Genomic DNA, 25751 nt, shown 5'->3' on the forward strand with positions numbered 1-25751 from the left:
TGGTGTTAGTCTAAAGTCCGATGAATATCTAGTACTATGTTTAGTAATAGGCCCTGTGTCGTTTAGCATTTGAAATTTAAAATGTGCGCGGGAAGATGGTATTTTGGCGAAGGGTCATGGGCGTGGGGCGGTGCCGGCGAGGGGCGGTTGGTGTGTGCGCCCAACGTCCTTATTGAATGATCAAGGGCTTACCAGGGCAGCAGCCAGGAATCACGGCAGAAATAGCAGACACTTGTTCGCCGTGATAGCTAGCCTTATTAGCCCTACTGCATGACAGCGCGACTTTTCCCTGGAAATAACGGGACCAAATGGTAACCGTTGTTAATGACTAAGCCTTCTCTCCGACCTATTTCGGTTTCCCGTAGCATCACAAAGCATCACAACGTTCCACTCTGGCATTGAATATGCAATATTCAATAATAAATTCAATTGCACCACTATGCAAAATGTAATGGACTGATGACGGACTAATGGAGGCTAGTGGCACTATCATTAATAGCTGTCGTTGTACTTGTATTGAATCATACTGAATATAGAGGCCAAGGTTTGAATCACACGACCATTGATATCTATGCTGCAGAAAGGCCCATCAGAAGAAGTAACTTCAGGTCGGTTCTATGATTACCGACTTACTAGTTCATGAATTGGCGACGCATTCTAATCGGATGTATTACTGTTGGTAGGCAGGCTGTACGAGAACGTGAAGAATTTTGTTTATCGATTCTCTGTCTTGGAGATATATTGTGGGCCTCAGGGTCTGGTTATCTTCATGGCATATTCTGTTCGGCGGACAATCAGTCAAGTTTAGCAATGCACACTAGGCCGAGCCAGGCCGCTTGCGTGCCCGAGGCTCATTCAATAATGTTGATCTGTCTAACGGAGTCATCTATTATGTTCAAGCAGTGCATGTTTCTCCACTTGCTGACCTGATGCAGAAGCTCCGATATCTTCTTGCAGTTGATTGGTAGATCAATTGTCTACGCACTCTGCCTTGATCACGATAACATGTGGTTACAAGCGGTTACAATTCATTTACAAATCCCGAATCGGTACCCGGGTTCTCACATGACGATGGGAGCTTGGCATTGATGGGACCAGTTATCCGTGTGTGTGTGTAAATACCAATATTTTTGGAAGCAGCTTGATGCTTGCCTGACCTTGGTCCGGCGCAATCAGATCCAAAATCACCTCCTGGGAAAGAAATCAGACGTTTCGTTGCTACTTTTCTGACGACGCTAACCGAGTCAAACAACTCCACGTCCCACAATCGAAGCATCTGGCTGCGCCCATCGGAGCTCGCCTGGACACCGGCTCATGTGATGAAGAGTGGCCGAACCAAATATCCCATCGTATCTAGAAAAAGAAAAACCTTGCACGCGGGTCGCAGTTGTCATTCTTGTCCGGAATGTTTGGCAAGATTTCGTCCACTGATGAAATTCTAGCTCTGTGTGTGTGATGGTCGCCCATCAACACAAACCAATCCAATCAAGGTGATCAATTCAAAAAATCATATGAGGGTATCTATTAAATGCGCACGATACACGCTTCCATGCGTGCATATTTTGACGTACTCATCAGTGTGGTCTCACTTCTCTCCAGATCGGTGTGATAGCTTGGGCGACTGTATTAGCGGCAACCTCGAGGCAGCCACGTTCTACATCATCCCGAATAGCTGACCACAGCTTCCGGGCACGCCATCTATCCGGGTGGAAACGCCGATGACTTCTTTCTACGAAATCTTTGTAATCTTGAGGTCGCATGGAGGTCTTGACGGTTGCAAAAAATCTCTCCACGGCAGACCAATCGACATCCTCGACTGTTAGATAGGAAGGATGATGGAGCACAGGCCACGGGATGTCAAGAAAAGTGATCGGCTGATCAGGCGTGAACTTCGCAGCGTCAAACTCTTCACTGAGAACCCTGTATCGTTCCAGGGCTCGATGACTCGTCCACGTACCAGACTCCCAGCGTTGGCGCTGTTTAAACCGTCGCTGTTCTTGCCGTCGCCTTTCTTCTTCTGCATCATGTCGTTCAGCTTCCGCTCGGAGCTGGCGTGCCTGACGTTCGGCCTCCTCACGTTGCTGCCATTGTCTTTCTGCCTCGGCTCTTCTCCGCTGTTCAGCTTTGGCCTGGCGATCCTGTTCTTCAGCACGCTCACGCGCCTCACGCTTCCTTCGCTGTTCTTCCCAAATAGGTCTATCCCGGTCAAGTTCTCGCATTTTGCGAATGGACTCTGCAAGCTCGGCTTGGCGCGTTGCCTCTTCGTCCGACTCTTCACTCTTACGAGACTCGGACTGCTCTTGCGAAGCAGCGGGCTGAGGATATGTCGATTGCGCATTATGATCACTCACTGAAGAAGAAAAAATATAAACCGTTGAAAGAGCAGAGTGGGAACGGTAACATACGCAGTTCGTCGATATCGATCGGGTAATAATCAGCAAACACTTGTTTGAATCCCTTTTGATGGCGTTCGTCCATTGCCCTAACTTTTGCTTGTTTTCGTGTTTCCCGTTTCATCTTTGAGTGATTGAAAGCCTGCTTGGTCTTGCTTGGAGATATGGTCCGCTGACGCTTTCGCGCATGGCCATTGGTAGGGCTATGTTTTTGTGGCAGTTCGTCGTCCGTGTCAGCGGTAAATCCATTTTCTATCACCTTCGTCAGACCGCTATAAAGAGTAGAGATTGCAACAAACTTTTTCGTTTGGCATTCTCTTGGGCTTGCGGCCCAGTAGGCCCAGTATTGCTCTGAGATGCAAATTGTTCCGCGTCCATGGACATCGGTTGTCCGTCAGCCTGAGACTCTTGGCTATATTTTGCTTGTGCTCCCTTAATCTTCTGCCATCGATTGTCTCGCTCCTTTTTCAATTCTTCTCTTCCGGATCGTACGGCATTCGACAGGGGCTTGGTCCTTGGACGAAGAAGGCCATCAACAATCATTTGTTCCACTTCTTCTTCGTCCCCGTCAGATTCACTGTCACTGCTGTGATCATCACTGTCTACACGAGCGCGCCGCGAACGCGGTCTTTTTCTCGGAAGCAGGTTATCCGTTTCAGGGGTAGGCGTGCGTGCGCGTGCGCGTTTTGGGCCTGGCAGTGAAGGAGCTCTAAAGCGCTGAGCCTTAGGGTCAACCCTCACAACAGATGTAAATTTAAAGCCAAAGTGAACAGTGCACCGATATTCCGGGTCCAGCTTGTAAATCTCCCATTGCTCTTGGTAGCAAAACACGTGTTCTCTGAAAGTACAGCATTCCAAACAATTGCAAGGACATAGATCGACGATATCGCTCACCCGCATATTTCGATTACTCGTGGCCAAAAGCCTTCATCGCGCACATCTGCATCCAAGCGTGCTTTTGGCACAAATCTCCAAAAGCTCGTACCTTTGGGTGTTGTTTCGATGACAATACGTTTGGGAGGGGGAAGATCCTCGCCGATAGATAGTTTATGCAGGTCTGGGATATCTTCGCCAGCAAGAGCGGTACGTGGATCGAAGGACGCGAAGGAGAGCGTGGAATCGTGAGCACGCAATAGACGGGAGGGTTGGGTCGGGTCAAGAAGACCAGGTTCAGTGCCACGAATTGTCCGTGGCGCATGTAACGGTCCCGCAGTAGCCGGCTGGGAACCCATTAGAGGAAGCTAGACCGTTTGAAAAAGGTTACAGAAAGAGGTTGGAATGATGGAAGAAAACTATGTACCTTGCTTGTTGCATTCGATAAATTTAAGGGTAGGTTAAGTCATAGCGTTTAGCGTCACGTGAGAGTACAATAGTTTATAGGTGGCCAGATATAGTATTCATTCATTCACTGCAGTGACCAGTCAAGACTTTTTTTGTCCAATGTGACCCTTCGTATGATACATTGTTTTCAAATAGAGCGTATGTGACGGTTGTGTGCCGCGGCAGACATGGAAATTGGACTGCGGCATGTCGGTAACGAGGTAACCAATCCATAGTCATGAGATTCGTGTAATGATGCACATAATGTATTTTACAAGTTGAAGCCTGAGGTCGCAATATTGCTAAGTGTGGAGGAAGATGGGTATATATAAAAGATAAAAGTGATATGAGATAAAAGAACAATAATGATAATGCCAAATTCAAAATGCAATGGTAATGCTGATGTCGATGATGATAATGTATAGGTAATGGCAACAAGATGAAATGCAATAGTCAAGATTTCAATGGACGTTATATTCGTTCGTAAACGTGGGCTAGGACATGGAATATGTTGCACTGTCCGGGTACTCACAGCGGCCTTCAAAGTACCCCGAGCCATATGTCTGTAAAAACTCCTCTAGTTCAGCTGATGCGGAGTTCAGATCGTTCCCGGAGACAGGCTGGTATTGAAAGTCCACGTCGAAGGCGGGAATGGACTGCTGAGAGTTGACATCGGGATCCAACTTCGGGTCGAACTGCGGCATGTGGGAGGCGGAGAGATCGACAGGGACAGTTGATGGCTGGAAGTAGTTGAAGGTGGGGGCGGTGAGCTGAGAGGGCTGTTCGTAAACGGAGGTGAAGCTCTCGGCAGGGAAATCGGGGAAGAGTCGCTCCCAGGAGAGTTCGGTGAACTCGCCCGAAAACTGGGGGATGCCGGAGTCGCTGGACTCAGCGGGTGAGAGCGCATCGCAGGGAATGAGGCCTGCGAGCTCGGGAAATGTGAGGTCATTTAAATCCAGTGATGCAGGAATATCTTCCTCAGGCTTCATAAACCGAGTAGATGGGTAAGGTGCGGCGGCGGACTGTCGAGCAGCTTTGCCCCCGAGGTTGCGACGCGCCTTGGGCTCGTAGCTGTGTAGGTGCTTGCGGTGACGCGTCAAGCTTGCTGGATCGGTAGTGGCAAACGCGCACCCAGGGTGGGGGCACGTCCTCGAGCGTTCACGGGTGTGGGTCCTGATGTGCGTCTGCAGGTTGGACTTTTGGAGGGTCTTGTAATTGCAGTCAAGGAATGGACATGCGTGCATACTGATCAAGATAGCAGATGGGTCAGGAACCATCTGGTACAATAGGGTACGAGTACGTACAGAGACTCCTTGTGTTCATCGTGCGTACGCATGTGTCTAGGAAGATCTGCCTTGCGGCTTATGGTCTTGTGGCAGACATGGCAGTCAACAGATGTCTGTAGAGAAAGTGTCATCAGTACAAGACGCATGATGCGAGGTAGGCTGAAAACGTACCATGTTACGTCCTGCAGCAGGCATCTCGTGATAGTGTTTGGGAGGAGATAAGCTGTTGTTGTAAATGATCTGCGGGGTGAAATTAAACCCTGGAGGTGAATGAATAGCGATTGCGTTATGGCAAATTCACACATCCTGCGCGTTTCTTTTAAAGCACTAGGCGTGCTATGGACATCGAGTACGATTGCTTTTCTGCGGCGCGCGTTTCTGCCTTTAAAGGCAAAAAGCGCGAAGCAATCGTGTGCGATGGTCTGAGCATAAGGGACGAGCCACTCGGTTAGCAGGGAAGGCAAAAGAGCTGGCAGAGGGTCCGATTGCGTCTCGACATTTTTCATTTTTTTGCCTTGTAAGGTAATTTCTGGTTACCTGCGACGAGTGGCTCAGTGAGTCAGTGCTCAGTGCTCCTTGCTCCTAGTCAGGCCTCATGCACATCAATGAAGGGAAGTAGGGGCTTACAGATACTTCCTAAAAGATTACCACCTCGAGGCGCGTCCAGAGGTATTGAGGTTCATTCCGGTGGGTACTAGTCTCTGGAATAGTGTTCGTAGTCGCCAACGAAGTTGGGGAAGAATTGAACAAGACCCTTGAAGTCACTGCAAGCTTTGTTTGGCGTCACGTGAGAGCGTAGATGTCAATTCATTTAATCATTCAAGAAGCAACACGGAGTCACTGCGGCTTGCGTCGTGAAACAAGCTTCCAGCTTCCTAAGGGACGTCAACAACTAATGTAGGGGGAAGAACCACTTTTCTGTGTTATCATATCTAAATTATATCTCCGTAAGTCTCGAATACTCTGGAGTTCTGCCAGCCTGTTCTGCCACCCTTGCACCCGAGTTCTGCCGTGGGCCACGTACCACCAGTTGTGCCAATAACACTAGTACTATCAACAGCCTTTAAATGGTCGTTTCTGCTCTTCCGGATGATCTTTTGAGCGGTTTTATCATATGTTCCCATTGGCAGGCTACCCCTGTGTGACGGCATCGAGGGTGACGTGACTCACTGGCTGGTCATTCTGACTCAACATGCACCCCCATAAAGAGCTGCTAGAACTAGTATTGCTCACAATACTTATCTGCTTGCTAACTCATACTAGTAATGTCTCTAAAGAGCTTTCAATCCGAAATTCAGGAGATTTATGCACGGGAACTCGCCCGCCAACGTGGCCAAGCTAGTGGAACTCCTGCTCCTCGTAATATACATTCCAAGAAAACACAGGTACTCGAGGAATCTAATATTGTGGGTGAGCCACCTCCATCCAGGGATGCCGGCATCGAGGGTGAGGTTGAAGCAGTTCTGGTACTCCACCTTCCATTATCATGTTGCGCATTCGCTCAAATATTCTCAGGCATTACTATCTATCCATGACTATGACCGAGCACGCACCTCGGTAGCACAACTTATCACTGGACGCAAAGGCGAATACATATTCCGCATTGGCTGTCAACCATCCCATGCATCGCTCTTTGCCGGAGAGAACGTGGACGACGCAACAGGATGGTCGGGGGTCTCGCGAACAGACGTCGAAGTCGCTTCATTACAATCATCAGTTAAAAGGGTTGTGGAAGAGCTGGGGGGAAAGGTGTGTTATCTATTTATGTATAGGAAGCATGAACTTATCTCCAATAGGTATCCGTTCTTTTTGAGACTACTGACGGCCACCATCCACGTGCAACTCTACTACTACGATTACCTCCGCCCAGCATTGAATTAGTTCCCGAGGTTCGCTGTGCTGTCGTCGGGAACGTTGATTCGGGAAAGTCTACAACACTAGGAGTTCTAACACGTGGTATGATATACACATGCATGCAGGCATGTCTGTCTCAATCATCTATTTCTTCTCAGGTCCTCTGGATGACGGGAGAGGCCGAGCTCGTGTAGCTTTATTTCGGCATAAACACGAGATTGAAACCGGACGAACATCTAGTGTAGGGATGGAAGTAAGTTCATGTCCCCACCAGCCTACACTATCCTACATCTTTTTACCCAGATCCTTGGCTTTTCGACAGCTGGAACCCCGGTACTCCCAAATATACTGCCGTCTGCTGACGCAAACGTGATTCGACGCGATAAACTGGGCTGGGACGAAATTTCAGCACAGTCAGCCAAGATAGTTTCATTCAGCGGTAAGTCCGTTCGACGTGACTTCATTTCGTATATACACCTCCATTTTGTAGACCTTGCAGGCCACGAGCGATATTTGAAAACTACTCTGTACGGGTTGACGTCTGGGGCGCCATCATGTGTGATTCTTATGGTCGGTGCCAACGCTGGGCTTATTGGCATGTCGAAGGAGCATCTGGCAATAGCTCTGGCTTTGAGCGTGCCCGTCGTTGTCTGTATTACCAAGGTAAAAAGTAACCCACAACCATCCGGCTAAGCTAATTCCCACATAGATTGATATGACCCCACCTAATATTCTTAATGAGACTATGAAACAAGTGGTAAAGATCTTGAAGAGTCCTGGATGCAGGTGAATCATATCCTTTACTCTGCTTTGAATCCACATAAGATTACTTTGAAGGAAAACGCCAGTTTTTGTGAACTCGATGGAAGTCGCGGTTGAATCGTCGCAGACATTTGCGCAATACAAGTATGCCTGTTTGGCTTCGATCGTGGATTTCTGATGCTTATGGAACATAGACTATGTCCTATTTTCCGTGTCTCCAATGTCACTGGAGAAGGCCTTGACTATGTCGGTGTTGTGTACTTTCACATTTGCTATGTTTCTGACTTGACTGAAGTTTCGCACGTTCTTGAATCTCCTTCCATCCAGCGAAGCGGACACCGAGACGTTTGCAGTCGATCAGCCACTTGAGGTAGGACCGGTCCTTGGCATACATTCAAGCGTGCAACTGATATCTTTCGCTACAGTATTCAGTTACTGATGTCTGGTCTGTCCCATACGTGGGGACAGTCGTCAATGGCATTCTCAACAGTGGAAGTGTTAAGACAGGTGACTCCGTTCTCTTTGGGCCAGACTCCAATGGACATTTCCAGTCGACCGTTGTGAGGAGCATGCAACGAAAACGGTATTTTCGGTTCCTGTTAGCATTTTCTGCGGGTACTGAACTTTCATAGAGCTGATGTCGTGACAGCCGAGGCTGGCCAATGCGTCGCTCTCGCTCTCAAGCGAGTGAAACGTGCGGCCGTCAGAAAGGGTATGGTCATAGTACACAAGGCCGATACTCCCCCGAAAGGTCAACATTTCATTTATTGCCATTATGTTTGCGATAACTCATCAGGACTCACAGCAACACGCCAGTTCGAAGGGCAGGTCCTTATATTATAGTGAGCTCAAGTATACCTCGCACGATGTAACAATTTGAGCAGAACTTGCAGTCACAATACTACCATGCAACGAAACTACCAGGTATGCTCAATGACTCGCTGTTCTCGCGGCGTATGCTGATGCAGTGTGTGCATAGGCCATGCTTCATTGTGGAGTGAGTAGGATCTTTTGATGTTTGTTGTAATTCTCATCAATCTTAGGCTGTCCGCCAAACTGTTCGTATCATATCGATGGACAACCCTGAGGGGGTCCTGCGGACCGGTGATCGAGCCACCGTTCAGTTTGAGTTCATTACACAACCAGAGTTTGTCAAGGTCGGGATGAAGCTATTGTTCCGTGAGGGTAAGACCAAGGTATGTTGACGACTGCACCGTGCTTACCACTGCATCTCTGACTGTCAACACTTCCAGGGACTTGGTGTTATTACTCGTCTGCTATGACAGAATTATGGTGCGGTGACCGGCTGGTCTTCCTAGGTTTCCTCACTCGAGGGGTCATCCACGTCCTTCTCACTCACTAGCCACCCTTGTCGCACTCCGTTGCACTCAATTTTTCTTCCAATGGACTTGTTTGGTTGTTGTTTGGTTGTAATGATTTTTCGAGTGTGGAAGAATTGTATTCATGTATAAGTGATAGTTTATTGGTAATTTGAAGCAATAGATCTACAGCGTCTCATCTCTGTCATTCACAGAAACCTATTCTTCACCCTGATCTGCCTTCTAAGTAGGTGAGATTATAAAAACTATTTTGCAAATATTGTAGATCTTCAAAGACACAATACAGTAAGTGTTCAATCATATAGTGAAGGTATCAATCCTGAGATCTTGAGAGCTTGTGATGTAACGGGAACGGACTGCAAGGGGAACCCAAGGCCAGACCTATATAGCGGGAGGCTACGGTTCTATCTATCGAGGACAGACTACGACCTACTACGGACTACGAGCCAGGACTCTTGCCACTGCGCCAGGACATCTGCTACTGCGCCCGGATCTGCCTATGTCTGATGGGACGCCCTGCTCCAGTGGAGGCCCGAGAATACAGTGTTCGTTCCACGCAGCCGGCGAGTCTGAACCCAAGCGTCCTTTCATCCCGTCCTCCGCATCAGAAAACTCATCTTTGTCACTACCAGGCGGGGTAGGTTGCAATTCGTCGTCACCGTCACTTTCAGATGGCACCTCCTTCTGGCGCTCGCTTCCTTTCACCCTTTTGGCGGAGGGTTTCTTAACTCTCGAGCTCGATTTCTTCTTCCTTTTCTGCGGTTTCTGCGGTTTCTGCGATTTTGGATGCGCCTGGTAATGCAAGAACTGCTCGAACCATTCCGTACGGTATCCAACACATTTCATGACGGTGAAGTTAATCACAAGCCTACCATCATTGAGTGCCTCCCGAAGGCCATCTTCCGTAAACTCGATGAGGCGAATTTCACCCCCCTTTTCTACAAGTTCGGCATTCGTTCTTTCGACCCAGCTCCTTCCCCATGCGGTCGCTAGGGCTCCAGACACCCAATGTTGAATGACCAGAGGTTGGAGTAGGTCAAGTTGGTTGGGTGAAATTTCACCCCACCGGAAGGTCTCATACGAACCAAGGTATATCCATTGATTTGGCTTGTCAGGAGCGATGAGGTCGATTGGCCCTTCAATGAGCGAGCCGTCTTTGAAATACTTTACCTCACAAAACACGACACCATGACCGCCCGGAACGAGTGGGAGGTGTGGATTGTAGAAACGATTCATGGCCAAGCTGTGAAGCTTCAACTTTAGTAACAGTATATTGGGTAGAGTCGAGATACGCACTATGGGAATTTATCCGTTTTTGTACGACCTTGCCAGTTGTTCGACATGGTTTGGGGACATCCGCCAAGAGCCTGAGGTAAGGTTAGTTTGATGTAACAGACAGGGAAACCCCGAGCTCACGTTGCTGATCACGGTGCGCGGAAATCCGACGCGGAACCGCTCTTCGACCACAACTGGAGGTCCGAGACCAAGGTGCTCAAGATTCCAGACATCAAATTTGCCATCTTCACCCTTGACGAACGGAACCTGTTCGATCAGATCGGGTTCATTTTCCGACTTGATAACGACTTTAATTGTTGTATCGACTCGGACAGGCTCTGGTTTCACGATCGGACTCGATCTAAAGGTGATTGAGTTTGAGGGCTGCGAGGGCGCTGTGGATGCGAAGCTGTCGGACATGTCTTGATCAACATCGTGATGCCATGTAGCTTCGACGACAGTCCCATTTGACTGCCCGCAAAAGTTAGTATCAAAACCGAAACGAAAAAAAATGACCGCTTACTAGTACAGCATTCGACTTCAAGTTCTTGAGCTTAATCATGTTGAAATTGTGATTTTTAACCTTTTAAAAGATATTATATGAGTGGCTTTTCGTGAGTTTTCGTGAGCGTATGCACGAACTGTTTGGTCATCCAGTTGACGCAGGATGTTCTTCAACTCATCTTGAAGCCCTGCGATCTCAGCGGTCCGAAGGTCTTGGTCGTTCTTAAGCTGCTTATTTTCCTTGCGGAGTTTAGTTAACTCCTTGCCCTGTTCCGCGACGAGGTTGGTCTTGGATGTCAGGCTTGCCTTGAGGGCGGTTACCTTCCGATTGAGGTGCGATGTTTTGTCTGACTCCTGTTTCACTGGGCGAGCATTAGAATCAGAATCAGAGTCGGTGAGTTCTATGATCTCGTTATGCATTCTGATAGTTGCTAATGCAATTTGCACTAAGGTTTCCGAGGTGGCAGCGACGGAGACTCGAGGCGGTACCAGGGGCAGGCTAAGACAGAAGAGATGAAAACAAAAATACAAATTTAGTCTAACCAGGTACTGAGCACTGCAAGGTTCAGGACCGTCTCGCTAGTATATTAGGTTGTGAAAATGGTAGAAAACATTAATTTTCAATGGTAAGGGATTACGAGACATCCTACGTCTTCGGAAGCGATATTGCTTGGTAGCCTAAGGGCCACATTTGTAAATGTATACATGAACGCAGTTAGACTATCCTGAATACCGAGTACCAGTCCTTAGTATTAAGACTCGAGACTCATCTTTCGCTGTTGTCACTTTCAAGCATCTCATCTTGAAGGTAGTAACTTGGCAGCCCATTTCGGCGGGGCATGCATCGCGTCGGGCTTGAACCTAGAGTCTTAACGGTACTTGGCGAACATGGCTATAAATATTCATCCAGGCCTAGATACACGTCCACGAGTGTGTCCAGTCTGTCGACCTTCGAGTGAGTTCTTGGTTGGTTCTTGGACAATAAATTTTCTTGTCTTCAGTGTAGTCTGACCTTGGACTCGTGAGATATGGAAAATGGTGATGGCGAGCAGTAGAGTGGATGCCATGCTTGCTTGGATGACAGCCACTAGTAATAGTTGAGTTTGGTCAGCATGCCAAACTTTGTGGAGCTATGTATGAGTCTCGTGCATGTCTTCGACAACATCGTACCAAGCAGTTCCTTCTGACGAAGGTAGTTTGCCCGTCAAACCCGCTTCTCGTTTTACATCTCGCAAGACACTTTTTCTCTCTGGATTAGTGTTCATCATCATCGCGTTTGTATCGTATAAAGCGTTCTTCTCGTGGTCTATTCAACATCCGTCTTTTCAACAAGACTCTTCTGCAACCACTGGCAGTACCAAAGCATTAGAATCTCAAACATATTCATCCATAGTACCGCCAGCACCGAGCGATACTCCAGAAATGCAAGGTCAAGGAAAGTACAGCGTTGGATAGTAAGTGTTGATATCCTTTATAATGACCCACTTCTGACTGTTTTATCAGCTTCGTAAATTGGTACGTGTCATTCACGGAAAATATTGACCGTTCCGCCAATTATTATTCTTACTTGTAGGGGGATCTACGGTCGCAAGTTCCCGCCGTCAAACATCCCTGTCCAAGATTTGACGTAAGGCGCTGTCTTCCTTACATTTTCAAGCTCACTATCCATCTAGCCACATTCTCTATGCATTTGCTGATCTGAGACCTGACACGGGCGAAGTTGTTCTCTCTGATGCATGGGCGGACAAAGATATTCACTACCCTGGCGATTCTTGGAATGATGTCGGGAACAACCTCTACGGAAATTTCAAGGCCATCTATAAATTGAAACAGCAAAATAGACACTTGAAGGTCCTTCTCTCAATCGGAGGTTGGACATATTCCCCTAAGTTCCATCCTATCGTCGTCAATCCTGCCCTTCGTGCCAACTTCGTGCGGTCCGCAGTTCGTCTGCTCGAGGATTACGGTCTTGATGGTCTCGATGTGGACTATGAATATCCATCCAATGATTACCAAGCTCGTGGCTACGCCGACCTCCTAAGGGAACTCAGAGTAGGCCTAGATCAGCACGCTCAAATGAAGGGAATCTATCACAGATTCTTGTTGACAGTATGCCATGCAACTTTACCTATCCCGCCGAACTTCCAATCTGAGGTATTGTTTTTTGCTAGATCGCCGCTCCTTGTGGACCCGATAACTATCAAAAGTTACACGTACGTGAAATGGACCACTACCTTGATTTTTGGAATATGATGGCGTATGACTTCTGTATGTGCTGAAATGTTTGGTTGCATTACAAATTGACTCACATGGAAAATATCACAGCTGGTTCATGGGATTCTGTTGCAAATCACCAAGCCAACATCTATGGTGGACCTATCAGTGCCTCACAGGCGATTGAGTGGTACAGCGCGAACGGCGTCCCTCGCTCCAAGATGGTCCTCGGGATTCCGCTGTACGGTAGAAGCTTCATGAACACGTCCGGCCCCGGGGCACCGTTTTCCGGCATCGGACCAGGCAGTTGGGAGCAAGGTGTCTATGACTACCGTGCTCTTCCGCTCCCAGGCACATACGTGTTCCAAGACGACAAGGCCCTGGCGAGCTGGTCTCACGACTATCAGAAGCAAGAGATGGTGAGTTTTGACAACGAGCACGTCGGCCATTGGAAGGGCGATTGGATCCGCCGTCAAGGTCTTCGAGGAAGCATGTTCTGGGAGTTAAGCGGAGACAAAGGAAGCGCGCGAGAGGGAATGGAAGGCGGGTTTGGAAAGGACCCAGTGCCCGGGAGGAGCTTAGTTGCAACCGTCAAGAATGCCATGGGACCATTAGACCTGAGTCCCAACTGGCTGAGCTATGAGGGCAGTCAATTCGACAACCTGCGCAGCGGTACCATTTAGATTCATCGATTGCATCACACGATACAAGAGGACTCGGACGTCTTTTCTAGGACAATTACTGTAACATCACTTTTCCTTCGAGCATATTTCATCGACTCCGTATGATAGCAGTCTTGTAATGTTACGCTGTGTGACTTCTGTGACTGCCGTGATGAGCACTGCCAAAAAATTTAGTGGTTGTGGGCGCCGGCACTGCTGCAGGGCTTTCTTTCAACTGTATTTCTCGTTTCACGACCCATAGATTTTGGACAATAATCGGAGGCATCCTACACTGAGATTCGACTTCAATCTCACCTGTATCATCAGTGCTCAAGATCAAATAGACCGGTCGACTACGATTTCCTTCTAATCGCACAATTTATCCTAGGACCTATATCCTGAGTTTTTCAAATGTCTCCCGCTGTAATGACTTCTTCTTTGGAGTCGGAATTCGCTTTGATCATCGAGGCTTTGCGCACTGCACCCTCTGGCCCAGGTTTACATCCCACGACTTTCTTGTGAGATAGAACTCATCATAATCTATGTAGACGCCAAGGCAGCAGCTGACAAGCTCGCTCTTGCTGTTTCTAAAGCAGGTATAGAGAGCTTGGTGTGCGTCCATTTTATCTGCGACATTTTAAAATGATTGCATCTAAAGTTTAACAGCGACCAAAATGTAATCACTATCCTTGAAAATTTCGCACTCAACAAGAAGTCTGGATGGGAACGAGAATCTAGTGCTATTGCATTCCAGTCATTCCCCGCTATTCTCGGTCCCCCCTGTGCACCCCTACTTCTCCCAAGCCTTCACGTTCTCTTCGATTTGTTGTCTGACAAGGGAGAGGTTGTTCGGATCGCTGCAACAGCTGCGACGAAGGCTATCCTCCAGCTTCTCCCCCCAGAAGCTACACGAACTGTTTTCGGCATTTTAGAAGATATCCTAGAGAAAGGAAAATGGCAAACAAAAGTCGCAGCCCTAGATGCTCTCAAGAGTTTCGTGGCTCGCGCTAAGGACGCAGTAGCTGATGAACTTGGACATATCCTACCCAAGGTCGAAGTAGCAATGCACGATACAAAAAAGGAGGTGCGTTATGAATGTCCTTGCGTTACTTTACTCCGCCGACCGAATTACTGCAGGTTGCTTCTGCTGCCGTCAAGTGCGCCACTTCTTTGTGCACGACGCTTGCGAACCCCGATCTCGCTCCTCACATCTCCGCTCTGGTTAAGTGTATGTCGCATCCTGATGCAGTACCTGGTTGCATAAAGGCGCTATCATCAACGACTTTCGTCGCGGAAGTCACGGCACCAGCGTTGGCCGTTCTTGTACCGTTGCTCCTTCGCGCTCTTAATGATCGCAGCATGGAAGTGCAGCGGCGTACAGTTGTCGTCATCGATAACTTAGTCAAACTGGTCAGGAACCCCGTAGTTGCCGCAAGATACCTTAGCCCTCTCGTAATGGGCGTGCAGAAGATTGCTGAGGGTGCCGCGTTTCCGGAGGTTGGTTATACTCTTTTGTATGCTTTGCGAATCTCATTCGGCCATTTACTAAGGTTCGTGCCTTCGGCGAGACGGCACTTGGTACATTACTCAAGGCAGGTGCATCTACCTCGGGGACGCCGCCGACGCGGGATGTCAGCAAGGAGGTAGCTGAAGCTGTTGCCGTCTTGTTGTTGTTGCTTCCGTCAGACCTTGTTATCCCTTCTGCGACTAGCCCAAATGCTCCGCTATCCGCAAGGCACCCTCTTTTGGACCAATCTTTGCAATTTCAGGGGTCCATGGTTGCTGACCTTATCTATAATCGCCGTTTCCAAGATCCGGAAGTATGGAAACGTTGTGTCGGTGTGTATATGACATTCTGGCTGGGGCCAGAGGGATCTGCTAGCTTTGCGGAGTCGGTACGGGCCCATTTCCGTGCAATTGATCAAGTGTGTGCTCTTGCTCTATTTTGCAAGGGAACTTTTCATCATTAGGCACCATCTAGGCACTACACAAATCTGTGCACGACAATGAGAGTGGCGAGGGCGAGCTTCTGTGTGATTCATTGTTTTCTCTCGCTTATGGTGCACTTTTACTGCTCTCGCACACAACACTCCGTCTGTTCCGCGGGCGCCGTTACGGCATCCTCGGAACGAATGGATCAGGGAAGTCGACTCTTATGCGCCAGCTTCGGGACGGCAAAGTGGAAAATTTTCCGCCTCAAGATCAATTACGTTGTGTCATGGTAGAGCATTCCTTGCAGGGCGAGGACACGTCTATGTCTGTGCTAGACTTTGTGGCGTCAGGTTAGTACATTTATTCGTTATTATTATGCTTGGTGACAGTAATTAATTTGCCGCAGACAAGGCTCTGGCACAAATTCCGCGTTCTAAAATACGGAATCAATTGCTTGAGGTGGGATTTGACGATGCCCGCCAGTCAGACGTAGTCGGTGGGTTGTCTGGTGGTTGGAAGATGAAACTAGAGTTGGCCCGTGCAATGCTTTACAATGCCGACCTTCTTCTTTTGGATGAGGTGCGAGGTGGTTTGATGCTACTGTTCTAGGGTTAGCTCACTTTTTGCAATGCAGCCTACCAATCATGTTCGTATCCGGATTATCCCCATTTCCATCGACTGACGTTTTCCTGATAGTTGGACCGGGCTTCCGTCAAATGGCTTGAGAGTTATCTCATCGCTCACAAAAATGTTACTTGCCTAATCATCAGTCACGATTCTGGGTAAGTGCATCTAACCCGATCCTAGCATTCAATCGCTAAATCTCTCCACGTGGCTAGGTTTTTAGATAATGTGACTACTGATATCATACATTACGAGTCCAAGAAGGTAAGGCCCTCGTCGGTCGATGGTAAACGCCGACTGATTTACTCCCCTCTATTGTAGCTCGCCTATTATCCGGGAAATCTTTCGTCGTTTGTGGAAAAACACCCGGAGGCTAAATCCTACTATACCCTGGCGGCAACATCCGTCAAATTCTCATTTCCTCCGCCTGGCTCCTTGATGGGTGTTCGTAGTAACACTCGTGCCATATTGAAGATGTCAAATTGCACGTTCACGTACCCCGGTCGGTCACAACCTTCGCTAATAAACGTGTCTTGCGGTGAGTAATAATTCATGCTTCTATTTGTGATAAAGCCTTATTTGCTCCACCTCGCAAGCATTATCACTCTCCAGGTGGGTTTGTGTGCTCCACATGTCTGATTGAGCGTGTTTCATTGTCATCCAGCCGAGTAGGTGTAATCGGCCCTAATGGCGCAGGGAAATCGACTATGATCAAACTTCTGACGGCAAGAGTGATGATCTGATCGATAGTGTCCCCTTAATGACCTTTTTACTTCAGGGCGAGACTATTCCTCAAGAGGGAACTGTATACAAACATCCGGCCCTTCGTGTTGGTTACGTCTCACAGCACGCCACCCACCATATAGGTCCACTCTTATCTACAACTTCAGCGTTAGATATACCAAACTAACATCGATTTAGAACACCACTTAGAAAAGACACCAATTGGCTATATCCAGTGGCGTTTCCAGGATGGTCACGATCGTACGTATTTAAACTTAAAGTGACCCTGCCAGTGTCTCATTAATATAATTTGCCAACCATATCAGGTGAATTACTGGAAAAGGCCACTCGTGTTCTGACAGACGAAGAGAAGGAAGTCCTCGATCAAGATTGGGTTGGCAGGAATGGCACCAAGCGCAAATTGGAGGTTAGTATTACTTTACATTGTCGATCTGATCCACATCCTAAAATTATCCAGCTTATTATGGGTCGTCAAAAATTGAAAAAGACATTCCAATATGAAGTCAAATGGCGTGGTCTTGACCACAAGTTCAACACCTGGGTGCCTCGTGATGAGTTGATGGCCAAAGGTTTCGTAAAGTTGGTGCAGCAATTTGACGATTTGGAATCCTCGAGAGAAGGTGCAGGGACTCGTGACACATCTGCTCAAATTGTACGCAAACACCTCGAGGACATCGGTCTCGATGGGGACATCGCGCAGTATAATGAAATTTCGGGATTGTCGGGAGGTTTGTAATCAATTATTGCGTTTGTTTTATCCTACTAATCTCCGGCGTTGCCAGGGCAAAAAATCAAGTTGGTTATTGCGGCCTGTCTCTGGAATAATCCCCAGGTTCATTAGACGCCTGGTTGTCATGATGATGTGCTGAAGTTACTTTGTAGGTTTGCGTTCTTGACGAGCCAAGTAATTTCCTAGATCGTGAAGCGCTGGGCGGCCTTGCGGTGGCTATCAGGGAATGGGGTGGTGCTGTGGTGAGCACCATGAAATAAGTACGAAATTCTAATCCAGGTGACATGGGGTGCCTTAGGTCATCATCTCACATAATCACGAGTTTGTATCGGCTTTGTGTCAGTCTTCGATGTGTTGCATTTTGCATATCTTTCTGATGTAGCTTTCCAGGTCCTGAAATCTGGCAGATTGAAGCAGGACGGATGACACATCAAGGAAAGGCCGCTGTTGTCGAGGATGCCTTTACCGACTTGAAGTCTCCAAAGGGCAGCGGTGCTAACACCCCAGCTCGTTCGCGAGTGCAGAGCCCGGCTGTTTCGGCTCATGGGACTCCTGCAGGGAGTGGGGCTGAAGACGCTGGCACTTCAAAGCTCATCAAAAAGAAAAAGAAACCGACACGCAACCAAGTGAAGGCTCAGGAGGAACGTCGGAGGTTGAGGAAGCTCGCGTGGCTCACTCACGGTGGACCACGGCCTGAGGACACCGACAGTGATGTTGACCCTTGAGATCGAGAGACCATGTGAATTTTGTGCTGTTCATCAGGGGCCATTTCATTCTGATCCGCGGATGCTTTTCGACAAGATCTCTTATAGATTACCTTCCTCTCATGCTGTGAAGTAATAGATTTTCCGTTTTACCGCGAATTCGTTGAGCAGATTTTTGAGAAGTTTCACTGCCACGTAGTGTAGGCGATAAAAAGCCGAGTCTGTAACCTCTTGCAACGGGGGAGTTCGCGCATGAGATGGCCGTGCCCACGCAGGTGGTGATCACACATTTCAACGTGTCGATTGCTGGCGGTGTGTAACATTTGAATGATCGTTGTCAAACATGCAAGGTGAATCCGATGATCGGGACATGTGTTCGAGGAGGGACCAACTAATAATATTACATTAACGGATTCAGACATTGAGTGACAATCATTATGCGGCAGTTTCCGAAGGTGTTCCCAATTCATAATTGCAAACTTCGAGCTTCATGCTTATCTCGAATACTATCCCCTGGCCTGAAATAGCGCCACGGTTTCAACGCTTCAAGCTTCAGCCGCGGACCGTCAGAAGTTTTTTTTTTCTTTCATCAGAAGGACCTACATGATCATGAGGGGCCCCTGCCCGAGTAGTAACGCTTGACTTGATCGACAAAAAAAAACACATTCCTTCTCGCGCGGTTCTTGAATTGTTGCTATATGAATACGCCAAGGAGATACCCTGACCGTGGATCTGGAAACAAGTCCTGGGATCGACGCGGCGTGACGAGGGAGCTTTGCTGGACGGCAGGTTGCCGCTGATGCGGCGGTGAACTCGCGCTGCCAACAGCCACATGACATCTTATCGATGGCATTCGTGCCGATGTTGTTGTGGCAAGCGTTCGTTGTATCTCACGTACTTATTATCAGTAGGATCGTAAACCGAAGAGCATACTTAAAAAGATTAGTGGCGTAATTCACGGCCTTCTAACCGCGCGGGGCGGACATCCGTGACAAAATCGAGCAAGAACAACGTTCGGTTTTCAGACGTGTACGTGTGATCAGACCAATATTGAGCGCGATGATAAGAACGTGATAAGTACATAAAAACTACGGCGACAGTGCATCAAGGAGGCAGGTACATGTGGACGGATTGGAAAAGGGCATCAGATTGCGTGGAGTGATATGGATATATAGATATGAATGGGTATTAAGGGGCTGGCGAGTAAGTTAATACGGTGTTAATGAATGATCGAGGTCCTAATGCAAAAGGATGACGACGCTTCTGTTGTGATGAGGAGAGAATGAATCTAGCTGAAATGAAGGCATGGTGTTTAGACAACGATCAAATATTCAGTAGCGACCAGGCTGCTGCCATTTGCGGGGATCTTCTTCGCGCCGATGGGGGATAGGTGACCGACTGTCCTGCGCCACTGACCGGCCGTCCTGACTCGATCGTGGAATGTATGATGTATGTGAAACAGACGTAGGACTGATACTGCTACCGCCAAATGAAGTATGCGACACTTCGTCTGTTTGAGAGGACATGCTAAATGGTTGATGCGGTGTCGACACTGATGTCGACGACTGGCGGGTAGTCTGTCTCATCGACTGCCGTTTATTTTGAAACCTATGGAAAGGCATGAACATTGATCTTTTGATTTGTGCAACACACCAACCAGATCTGAACGCTCCTGGCTGACATGTCTAATTTCTTTGCGAGCTCTGCGCGTTCTTCAGTAGAAGGAAACGCAGTGCGAGCGTATGTCTCATTCAGGACTTTGAGCTGAGCTGCGTCAGCTCTCTTACGCTTTTTCTTGATGGCAGGTTGCTCGTTATCCATCATTTGAGCAGGTTCTTGTGTTAGTGCAGAATTGGTGATTGGCCCTCGGGCATAGGGAGAAGGACCATGAGCCTCGACTTGCGTAGGCATACCGCGCTCCGATGGGTACATGCCCATTGACATCTGCGGCGAGTGGTGCATCGATGGGAGTTGACCCGAATGATGACGTGGATCAGGGACGGGGGGATATGAGTATGAGTTTTGATTTGGATAAGGAGCATACTCGGTAGGGTAGGTTGCGGTCGGCGAGCGAATATCACCATAGTTGGAGACAAGAGGAGCGACTGCCCCGTAATTACCCTGATATCTATCGGGCATATTTAATGGAGGCAGCTTGCGAGAGCCGTGGGAATCGACCGGGATCGTCGGCGAACTACGCGGTGGATAACTTGGGTATTGGGTTTGAGGGTATCGGTCATAGTGTTGTTCATAATAACTGGAATGCTGTGGGGGAACTGTTACCGCTTGAAGTAAAATTGATGAGTGTGCGATCGGGATAAGTGATGTCAGACATACTAGAAGGCCACTGACCATAGCTCGAAGAACTATGATCACTTTTTCCAGGAGATGAACGTTGCTGAGAATATGGAGGATAGTTGGGAACTATACTTGAGTTGAGCATATTTGCATTTACACTAGATAGAAAAACAGACCTGAAGAGGGTGAGGTTGGAAACGCTGAAGAAAGAGGAGGGAGCACAGTTCGCCCACCCTGTCCCGTCTGAAAAAAACCACTATTTTGAGAATCCCCTCCAGGAGGGCTTTTGCGGGCCTTGGAAAGGTTTGAGAACAAACGATCGTCCCTCGGGTTTGTCATAGTAAGTTAAGCAGATAGGCAAAAGAGGAAGTGAAGGAAAATTATGGTTCAATGAAAAGAAGAAAATCGATGTGGATATAAGTATGAAGGAACACGCGCTGAGCATGCCAATTGCCCGACGAACGAGCAAGAAAAGGCCTGCGGCACGGGAAGGCTGTGACTTGGATAAACCGATCAGGGCCGTTGAATGAACGAGGTAAACATGAACACCGGCAAAGGTAACTGAACACGAGGCGTAGTTGTGCAAACTGGGCAAGGGGGGTGGTAGGATGAAGCGTGTTTTTTAAGTACAAGATGCGGAATGAGGTACTTGAAGTAGTAGGTCGGGAGTGAGTTAACTTTGGGCGTTAATAAATGAATTTAAGTTATACTAGTATCCCGAAGAGGGAGAGTATAAGATCTATGATCATCCGAACCTATAGGTGCGTTGTTATTGTTTTTTTGAGCTCGTAAGGGGACAATCTTCGCGGTCTTTCATTATTTTCCGCTTCGAATAAACCAAACGAGGAGACGGACCGTAATACAGCTCAAGGGAAGCACTGACGCGTTGGAAAAGCTGTGTTCTTCTCTGTGCAACGCGGAAATTGCATTGTTGACATCAGATCGGGTTCGAGCCTCGTGGCCATTTCTAGTGCGGACACCTAGTAAGTGTTTTTCCACTTTTCCCACAAACGGCTAGCTCCGTAACGTACTTACGGAGCAGAATAATCTCAATGCCGCCGCCGTACTACCAGGTACTACCAGTGTACGTTACTGAGGGGTAACTTAGTATTATTATATGAATGACCTTTAATCAAAGTTTTACAAAGTACAAGTATTCAAAGTATTTACACAATATTGCAAATATATGGGCGATCATAAATTTAGTCCAATGATTACCGGAATTAGTTACTGACTGCAAGCTCAGTCCTAGTGCCAGAGCCTCATCATCATCATCACCATCGTCGTCTCATTCATCTCCCCATCATGAATTCTTTTAAATACTACGATAACTCTTATCCCCTTTCGTCTTCCCGGGTATCTTATTACTTTCCAACAACATACACTGATCATGAGCAATCTACATCTACAATCCTACCAGCAGGTACTTTTCTACACAAAGGCTTTTATGATCTACTCGCAATGATCCCCACCCCCTCTCTCTGGGGTACTGCTGCTGATGGTGGTGGTGGATCTAACCAAGCTTCACCCACACACGGGGAGCTGGCACGTCATGAGGACATCAATCAAAAATCCCGTCACATGCCTGGATCTTCTCCCCTAAAGAAGGGTAGAAGAGTCAGTAAAGCTTTGGTCTCCAGGCCCACGGGTTTCGTGTAGGTTATATTTTGGTATTCAGCGTTAACTACATCCCAACAAGGGCATTCGTACTAGGCATCTTGTCCACGCTTCGGACGCCGGTCAGGCAGAAGCCCTATTGACTCGCTGGGGTCCAGATGGTTTGGGAAAGCTTGGAGGTCAGCCATCAGCGCATTATCCACTTATGCTATCAGTATCCTCAGCTCGTAGTTTAGACCCACGTTGGGCGGATCCAATAAAGTCTCGAGTAAGGCAATCAAACCAGGCCAGAGCGGTTAACGAGGTTATCAATGCACTTAAACCGTCTCAAGATAGCACAGGCCAGCCACCTCTCCTTAGAGTCATGAACGGTATGAGCACTGCTACTTCGTCTACAATAACAACCGCTGCCCGTGAAAATGTCCACTTTTCACCCGCAGATGCCTTGCCGGGGCGCCCAACAACTTCCATCGTAAAATGCGGGGGTCTCAGGGTCCATCCAGAAGTTGGCGAGTACGACGACGATCTGGGCCTTACCCTTCCTGGCCCTTCACCAAGGCCAATTACTCCATCATTGGCTACCTTGGAGAAGGCGGTGTCTGCTCGGATCTACTTTGAGAACCTTTACTTTCCCCTTCTTCGGCAGCCACCTTCTCGAGAACAACGAAGAATCGCCATGGAAAACGATATGGTTATCATGCGCTTGAGTGAAGATCAGAAAGAAGCTTTACGTTCTCAGTGGCGCCAAAACGAAACAGAATATCTTCGTGAACGCCGAAAGAAAGTCGATGCTACAGCATTCATCAAACTAAAAACTATAGGTCACGGTTGGTGCCCCTTATGTTCCTGAAAGAGCATTCTCACAGAAAATACTATCGATCAGGTGCGTTTGGGGTCGTGTCTCTGGTTAAGGAGCGAGCCACGGGACAGTTGTTTGCCATGAAACAGGTTCTTATTTTCCATTTTAATCTACCCATATGGCATTGTCTCCATTATTAATTATTCATTTCACTAGCTAAGGAAGACTGATATGCTTCGCAAAGGGCAAGAAGGTCACGTCCGTGCAGAACGTGATATCTTAAAATCTGCCTCGCTCGTCGCTTCGCCAGGTGGCGCGGAGTGGATTGTGAAGCTGCACTACAGTTTTCAGGACCGCGATAATCTGTACTTGGTCAGTAGCTCTAACCCCGATTACCGCCATCTTCCTAAAATTCAGACGAGCACATGAGTCACTGATTTCATTTCGATTTCATATCTAAAACACATAATAATAGGTATTGGAATTTATGGGCGGTGGAGATCTCCTGAATCTTTTGATCGAGAGAGACGTTTTCGAAGAAGACTTTGCTCGTTTCTATGTCGCTGAGGTTGGCATCTTCTTTTTCTCGTACTACACTTTGTTGAACGACAGGCACATTTACCCCAGATGGTTTTAGCCATTGAAACTTGTCATAAACATGGTTTCATTCATCGTGACATTAAACCTGACGTGAGTCTCGAAAAAAATACTGAGATTAAGGCCCGCTCTAGATTGATAACACGGCTATCCATGTGTTTCTAACAGAACTTCCTGTTTGATCCGCAAGGACATATTCGTCTGAGTGATTTTGGGCTTGCGTGAGTCATTAGCGGAACTGGTCCACTTTCCCGTCCCCGTTTTCTGTGTGCTAAATATGTAGATGACTCCACAGGACTGATCTGCACTGGGCCCACGATACGTCCTGTCAGTGCGGAACAGTCTAAGTATACGGAATATGAAACTGATTCGGCGACCGCAGATTATGAACAGCAGCGGCGTCAGTTGTTGCACAAACATGGGATAGACCTTGAGGACAACAACGGCATCGGGGATGGAACCAGAACCAAACGAATGGACCGCAAGGATGTCGAATTACTGATGGGCGACGGGAACGGCCAAAGTGGCATATTCACATGGCGAGAGAAAAATCGTAGGAAGGTATGATCCACCACTAAATTAAAATGTATATTTCCACCTTGTGCCTCACCCTGTCTGTTCGCGCCGTAGCTGGCATACTCTGTGTAAGCAATGTCATCGCAGCCTGTAGCGTGATTCTGAACACCCTTCTTCGGATCCACAGTTGCGGGACGAATTCTTACAGTATGTGGTCACCTTTGTCCATATTATTACCCCATGTTGCCATGCTTACGCTTTCAATAGTGTCGCCAGAAGTCATCAGAGGTCATGGCTATTCGTTTTCCTGTGACTGGTGGAGCTTAGGCGTTATCATGTTTGAATGCCTGTATGGGTAAGCTTCGGGGCTTTGTATATCCGGTATACCTCGTGTTGAAGAATGGAAATCATTCAGATATCCCCCATTCGTTAGCAACTCCGTAAGCACACATATTTTGGCACCCACTTTTCGCACCCCAGTTCATCTGTGGCTGACTGCGGGGGGCAGAGGCATGTCACCCGTCAGAAGATTCTGAACTGGAAGCAATCCCTCAAGTTCCCATCTCGCCCTCGTGTCTCGGGTGAGGGCGTGAATCTGATGCAGCAGCTCCTTTGCGAGCCCGAGGATCGCCTTGGAAGTCAGGCTCCAACGTCTGTATCGCGCCCAGATTCCCTCGCCGTTCACGCACGACGCAGCGGCTTCATCCTGCCAGGGTCAACAGTCGGCAGTGTTGATGGTGTAGATGCAATCAAGGTCCGCGTCACTTGAGCTTGCGTTCGCAGCTGCTGACGTCTAAACTTGAAGGCGCATCGCTGGTTCCGAGGAATAGACTGGGAAAATATACACCGCTATCCTGCACCATATCGCCCGGATCTGCAGAGTCCAGAGGATACACAACACTTTGACTCCGACATTCCGCCGGTGGTGAGTGCTTCGAGGTTTTTCGTCATGCCGGGTGTTCAGGTTGTGCCTAGCCACTGGCTCCCGCGAACGGAGCGCCAGCAGATGTGACGAAAGACCCCCTACTTAGGGACAGGGTCCACGGGGAAGAGATTCTAAACGTCCGCAAGGCCCTCGCATTTGCGGGGTTCACGCACAAGAGCCCTCGAGCGATCAGTTACGCTCGTGCTGATCGTGCATTTGATGGACTAGCGGACATTCCAGACAAAGAACGGGGCGAACGAGGTCGTCCAAGGTTTCGCAGCGGACACGAGGCTGGCACAGGCCGGGCTATATCGCTTTAGTGTGATGCATGTTCTGTGACCCTGGCTGTGTGTGGCTGAGATGGTGCCGCAACTGTGCCATGCGGCATAGTCGAGGATATGACGACACTTAGTCTACGGACATGACGCACAGACATGCTTTTACTCCATAACGTGATTACTTACTGTCCTTGATTACTAGGATCTACGGACATGACTATGACATGCACTGACTTCACGATGCTACTCCACTATACTTGATGACTATGCTATACCCTTGTTTCCTTGCTGTACGCCGCCGCTGCCACCGGATCTACCGCTCCCGTTAACGGGTGGAGTGAGTCAATCATGTCCTGCCACGAGTCGAACTCGAACAA

General features: G+C 48.2%; 8 protein-coding genes across 8 annotated transcripts; 4 read left to right on the forward strand and 4 right to left on the reverse strand.

Annotated features, from left to right (window-relative positions):
• Positions 1-1479: 1479 nt before the first annotated feature.
• Positions 1480-3686, reverse strand: F5147DRAFT_664592 (uncharacterized protein). Its single transcript, XM_041435023.1, has 4 exons — positions 3288-3686; positions 2693-3231; positions 2406-2645; positions 1480-2350 (listed from the first exon to the last, which is right to left on the reverse strand). The coding sequence occupies exons 1-4, from the start codon at positions 3623-3625 to the stop codon at positions 1575-1577; spliced, it is 1893 nt and encodes a 630-aa protein (XP_041299385.1). The 5' UTR covers positions 3626-3686; the 3' UTR covers positions 1480-1574.
• Positions 3687-3935: 249 nt separating this feature from the next.
• On the reverse strand, positions 3936-5100 carry F5147DRAFT_116555 (uncharacterized protein). Its single transcript, XM_041428095.1, has one exon. The coding sequence runs from the start codon at positions 4988-4990 to the stop codon at positions 4208-4210; it is 783 nt and encodes a 260-aa protein (XP_041299386.1). The 5' UTR covers positions 4991-5100; the 3' UTR covers positions 3936-4207.
• Positions 5101-6207: 1107 nt separating this feature from the next.
• Positions 6208-9153, forward strand: F5147DRAFT_664597 (P-loop containing nucleoside triphosphate hydrolase protein). The gene is made up of 17 exons (XM_041435024.1): positions 6208-6465; positions 6515-6748; positions 6796-6955; positions 7012-7106; positions 7157-7292; positions 7344-7516; positions 7563-7639; positions 7691-7759; positions 7810-7861; positions 7911-7985; positions 8041-8198; positions 8248-8366; positions 8421-8457; positions 8509-8539; positions 8595-8612; positions 8659-8811; positions 8869-9153. Exons 1-17 carry the CDS (start codon positions 6265-6267, stop codon positions 8896-8898), a joined length of 1818 nt encoding a protein of 605 aa, XP_041299387.1. The 5' UTR covers positions 6208-6264; the 3' UTR covers positions 8899-9153.
• Positions 9154-9570: 417 nt separating this feature from the next.
• F5147DRAFT_116606 (uncharacterized protein) lies at positions 9571-11285 on the reverse strand. Its single transcript, XM_041428096.1, has 6 exons — positions 10873-11285; positions 10754-10813; positions 10372-10701; positions 10252-10322; positions 9828-10198; positions 9571-9762 (listed from the first exon to the last, which is right to left on the reverse strand). Exons 1-6 carry the CDS (start codon positions 11152-11154, stop codon positions 9680-9682), a joined length of 1197 nt encoding a protein of 398 aa, XP_041299388.1. The 5' UTR covers positions 11155-11285; the 3' UTR covers positions 9571-9679.
• Positions 11286-11706: 421 nt separating this feature from the next.
• On the forward strand, positions 11707-13769 carry F5147DRAFT_664608 (glycoside hydrolase family 18 protein). Its single transcript, XM_041435025.1, has 6 exons — positions 11707-12188; positions 12238-12249; positions 12308-12361; positions 12408-12843; positions 12906-13002; positions 13060-13769. The coding sequence occupies exons 1-6, from the start codon at positions 11884-11886 to the stop codon at positions 13629-13631; spliced, it is 1476 nt and encodes a 491-aa protein (XP_041299389.1). The 5' UTR covers positions 11707-11883; the 3' UTR covers positions 13632-13769.
• An 18-nt stretch (positions 13770-13787) lies between these two features.
• Positions 13788-18503, forward strand: F5147DRAFT_664609 (P-loop containing nucleoside triphosphate hydrolase protein). Its single transcript, XM_041435026.1, has 21 exons — positions 13788-14106; positions 14159-14222; positions 14277-14694; positions 14748-15107; positions 15161-15535; positions 15592-15892; positions 15949-16121; positions 16177-16188; positions 16239-16324; positions 16382-16430; positions 16488-16704; positions 16763-16778; positions 16831-16891; positions 16945-17032; positions 17088-17150; positions 17216-17316; positions 17368-17638; positions 17693-17742; positions 17793-17882; positions 17939-17978; positions 18031-18503. The coding sequence occupies exons 1-21, from the start codon at positions 14022-14024 to the stop codon at positions 18363-18365; spliced, it is 3255 nt and encodes a 1084-aa protein (XP_041299390.1). The 5' UTR covers positions 13788-14021; the 3' UTR covers positions 18366-18503.
• Positions 18504-19382: 879 nt separating this feature from the next.
• Positions 19383-21161, reverse strand: F5147DRAFT_116703 (uncharacterized protein). Its single transcript, XM_041428097.1, has 4 exons — positions 20819-21161; positions 20682-20768; positions 20002-20629; positions 19383-19952 (listed from the first exon to the last, which is right to left on the reverse strand). Exons 1-4 carry the CDS (start codon positions 20979-20981, stop codon positions 19676-19678), a joined length of 1155 nt encoding a protein of 384 aa, XP_041299391.1. The 5' UTR covers positions 20982-21161; the 3' UTR covers positions 19383-19675.
• Positions 21162-21901: 740 nt separating this feature from the next.
• Positions 21902-25654, forward strand: F5147DRAFT_664629 (kinase-like domain-containing protein). The gene is made up of 17 exons (XM_041435027.1): positions 21902-22297; positions 22356-22438; positions 22496-23086; positions 23143-23207; positions 23275-23430; positions 23534-23626; positions 23686-23748; positions 23824-23876; positions 23951-23982; positions 24038-24216; positions 24286-24299; positions 24359-24378; positions 24439-24526; positions 24587-24611; positions 24680-24925; positions 24977-25096; positions 25147-25654. Exons 1-17 carry the CDS (start codon positions 21948-21950, stop codon positions 25414-25416), a joined length of 2448 nt encoding a protein of 815 aa, XP_041299392.1. The 5' UTR covers positions 21902-21947; the 3' UTR covers positions 25417-25654.
• The last annotated feature ends 97 nt before the right edge of the window (positions 25655-25751 follow it).

Source organism: Suillus discolor, assembly GCF_016758755.1.
Source record: "Suillus discolor strain FC423 chromosome Unknown F5147scaffold_2, whole genome shotgun sequence".
NCBI lineage: Eukaryota > Fungi > Basidiomycota > Agaricomycetes > Boletales > Suillaceae > Suillus > Suillus discolor.

What these genes read in the sequence shown, in the direction of transcription:
- F5147DRAFT_664592 (XM_041435023.1), bottom strand. Translation starts at nt 3,625, where the DNA reads ATGGGTTCCCAGCCGGCTACTGCGGGACCGTTACATGCGCCACGGACA. An exon ending in CGAGTAATCGAAATATGCGG is followed by an intron (nt 3,232 to 3,287) that starts GTGAGCGATATC and finishes CTGTACTTTCAG; the next exon opens with AGAACACGTGTTTTGCTACC. An exon ending in GATCGATATCGACGAACTGC is followed by an intron (nt 2,351 to 2,405) that starts GTATGTTACCGT and finishes TTTCTTCTTCAG; the next exon opens with TGAGTGATCATAATGCGCAA.
- F5147DRAFT_116555 (XM_041428095.1), bottom strand. Translation starts at nt 4,990, where the DNA reads ATGGTTCCTGACCCATCTGCTATCTTGATCAGTATGCACGCATGTCCA.
- F5147DRAFT_664597 (XM_041435024.1), top strand. Translation starts at nt 6,265, where the DNA reads ATGTCTCTAAAGAGCTTTCAATCCGAAATTCAGGAGATTTATGCACGG. An exon ending in ACTAGGAGTTCTAACACGTG is followed by an intron (nt 6,956 to 7,011) that starts GTATGATATACA and finishes ATTTCTTCTCAG; the next exon opens with GTCCTCTGGATGACGGGAGA. An exon ending in CAGTCGATCAGCCACTTGAG is followed by an intron (nt 7,986 to 8,040) that starts GTAGGACCGGTC and finishes CTTTCGCTACAG; the next exon opens with TATTCAGTTACTGATGTCTG.
- F5147DRAFT_116606 (XM_041428096.1), bottom strand. Translation starts at nt 11,154, where the DNA reads ATGCATAACGAGATCATAGAACTCACCGACTCTGATTCTGATTCTAAT. An exon ending in CGCGCACCGTGATCAGCAAC is followed by an intron (nt 10,323 to 10,371) that starts GTGAGCTCGGGG and finishes ACCTTACCTCAG; the next exon opens with GCTCTTGGCGGATGTCCCCA. An exon ending in AAAACGGATAAATTCCCATA is followed by an intron (nt 10,199 to 10,251) that starts GTGCGTATCTCG and finishes GAAGCTTCACAG; the next exon opens with CTTGGCCATGAATCGTTTCT.
- F5147DRAFT_664608 (XM_041435025.1), top strand. Translation starts at nt 11,884, where the DNA reads ATGTCTTCGACAACATCGTACCAAGCAGTTCCTTCTGACGAAGGTAGT. An exon ending in ATCCCTGTCCAAGATTTGAC is followed by an intron (nt 12,362 to 12,407) that starts GTAAGGCGCTGT and finishes CTATCCATCTAG; the next exon opens with CCACATTCTCTATGCATTTG. An exon ending in ATCACAGATTCTTGTTGACA is followed by an intron (nt 12,844 to 12,905) that starts GTATGCCATGCA and finishes GTTTTTTGCTAG; the next exon opens with ATCGCCGCTCCTTGTGGACC.
- F5147DRAFT_664609 (XM_041435026.1), top strand. Translation starts at nt 14,022, where the DNA reads ATGTCTCCCGCTGTAATGACTTCTTCTTTGGAGTCGGAATTCGCTTTG. An exon ending in AGGGTGCCGCGTTTCCGGAG is followed by an intron (nt 15,108 to 15,160) that starts GTTGGTTATACT and finishes CCATTTACTAAG; the next exon opens with GTTCGTGCCTTCGGCGAGAC. An exon ending in GCACGCCACCCACCATATAG is followed by an intron (nt 17,033 to 17,087) that starts GTCCACTCTTAT and finishes ACATCGATTTAG; the next exon opens with AACACCACTTAGAAAAGACA.
- F5147DRAFT_116703 (XM_041428097.1), bottom strand. Translation starts at nt 20,981, where the DNA reads ATGACAAACCCGAGGGACGATCGTTTGTTCTCAAACCTTTCCAAGGCC. An exon ending in CTATGGTCAGTGGCCTTCTA is followed by an intron (nt 20,630 to 20,681) that starts GTATGTCTGACA and finishes TTTTACTTCAAG; the next exon opens with CGGTAACAGTTCCCCCACAG. An exon ending in GCCAGGAGCGTTCAGATCTG is followed by an intron (nt 19,953 to 20,001) that starts GTTGGTGTGTTG and finishes GCCTTTCCATAG; the next exon opens with GTTTCAAAATAAACGGCAGT.
- F5147DRAFT_664629 (XM_041435027.1), top strand. Translation starts at nt 21,948, where the DNA reads ATGAATTCTTTTAAATACTACGATAACTCTTATCCCCTTTCGTCTTCC. An exon ending in ATCGTGACATTAAACCTGAC is followed by an intron (nt 23,749 to 23,823) that starts GTGAGTCTCGAA and finishes TGTTTCTAACAG; the next exon opens with AACTTCCTGTTTGATCCGCA. An exon ending in ATGGTGTAGATGCAATCAAG is followed by an intron (nt 24,926 to 24,976) that starts GTCCGCGTCACT and finishes CTAAACTTGAAG; the next exon opens with GCGCATCGCTGGTTCCGAGG.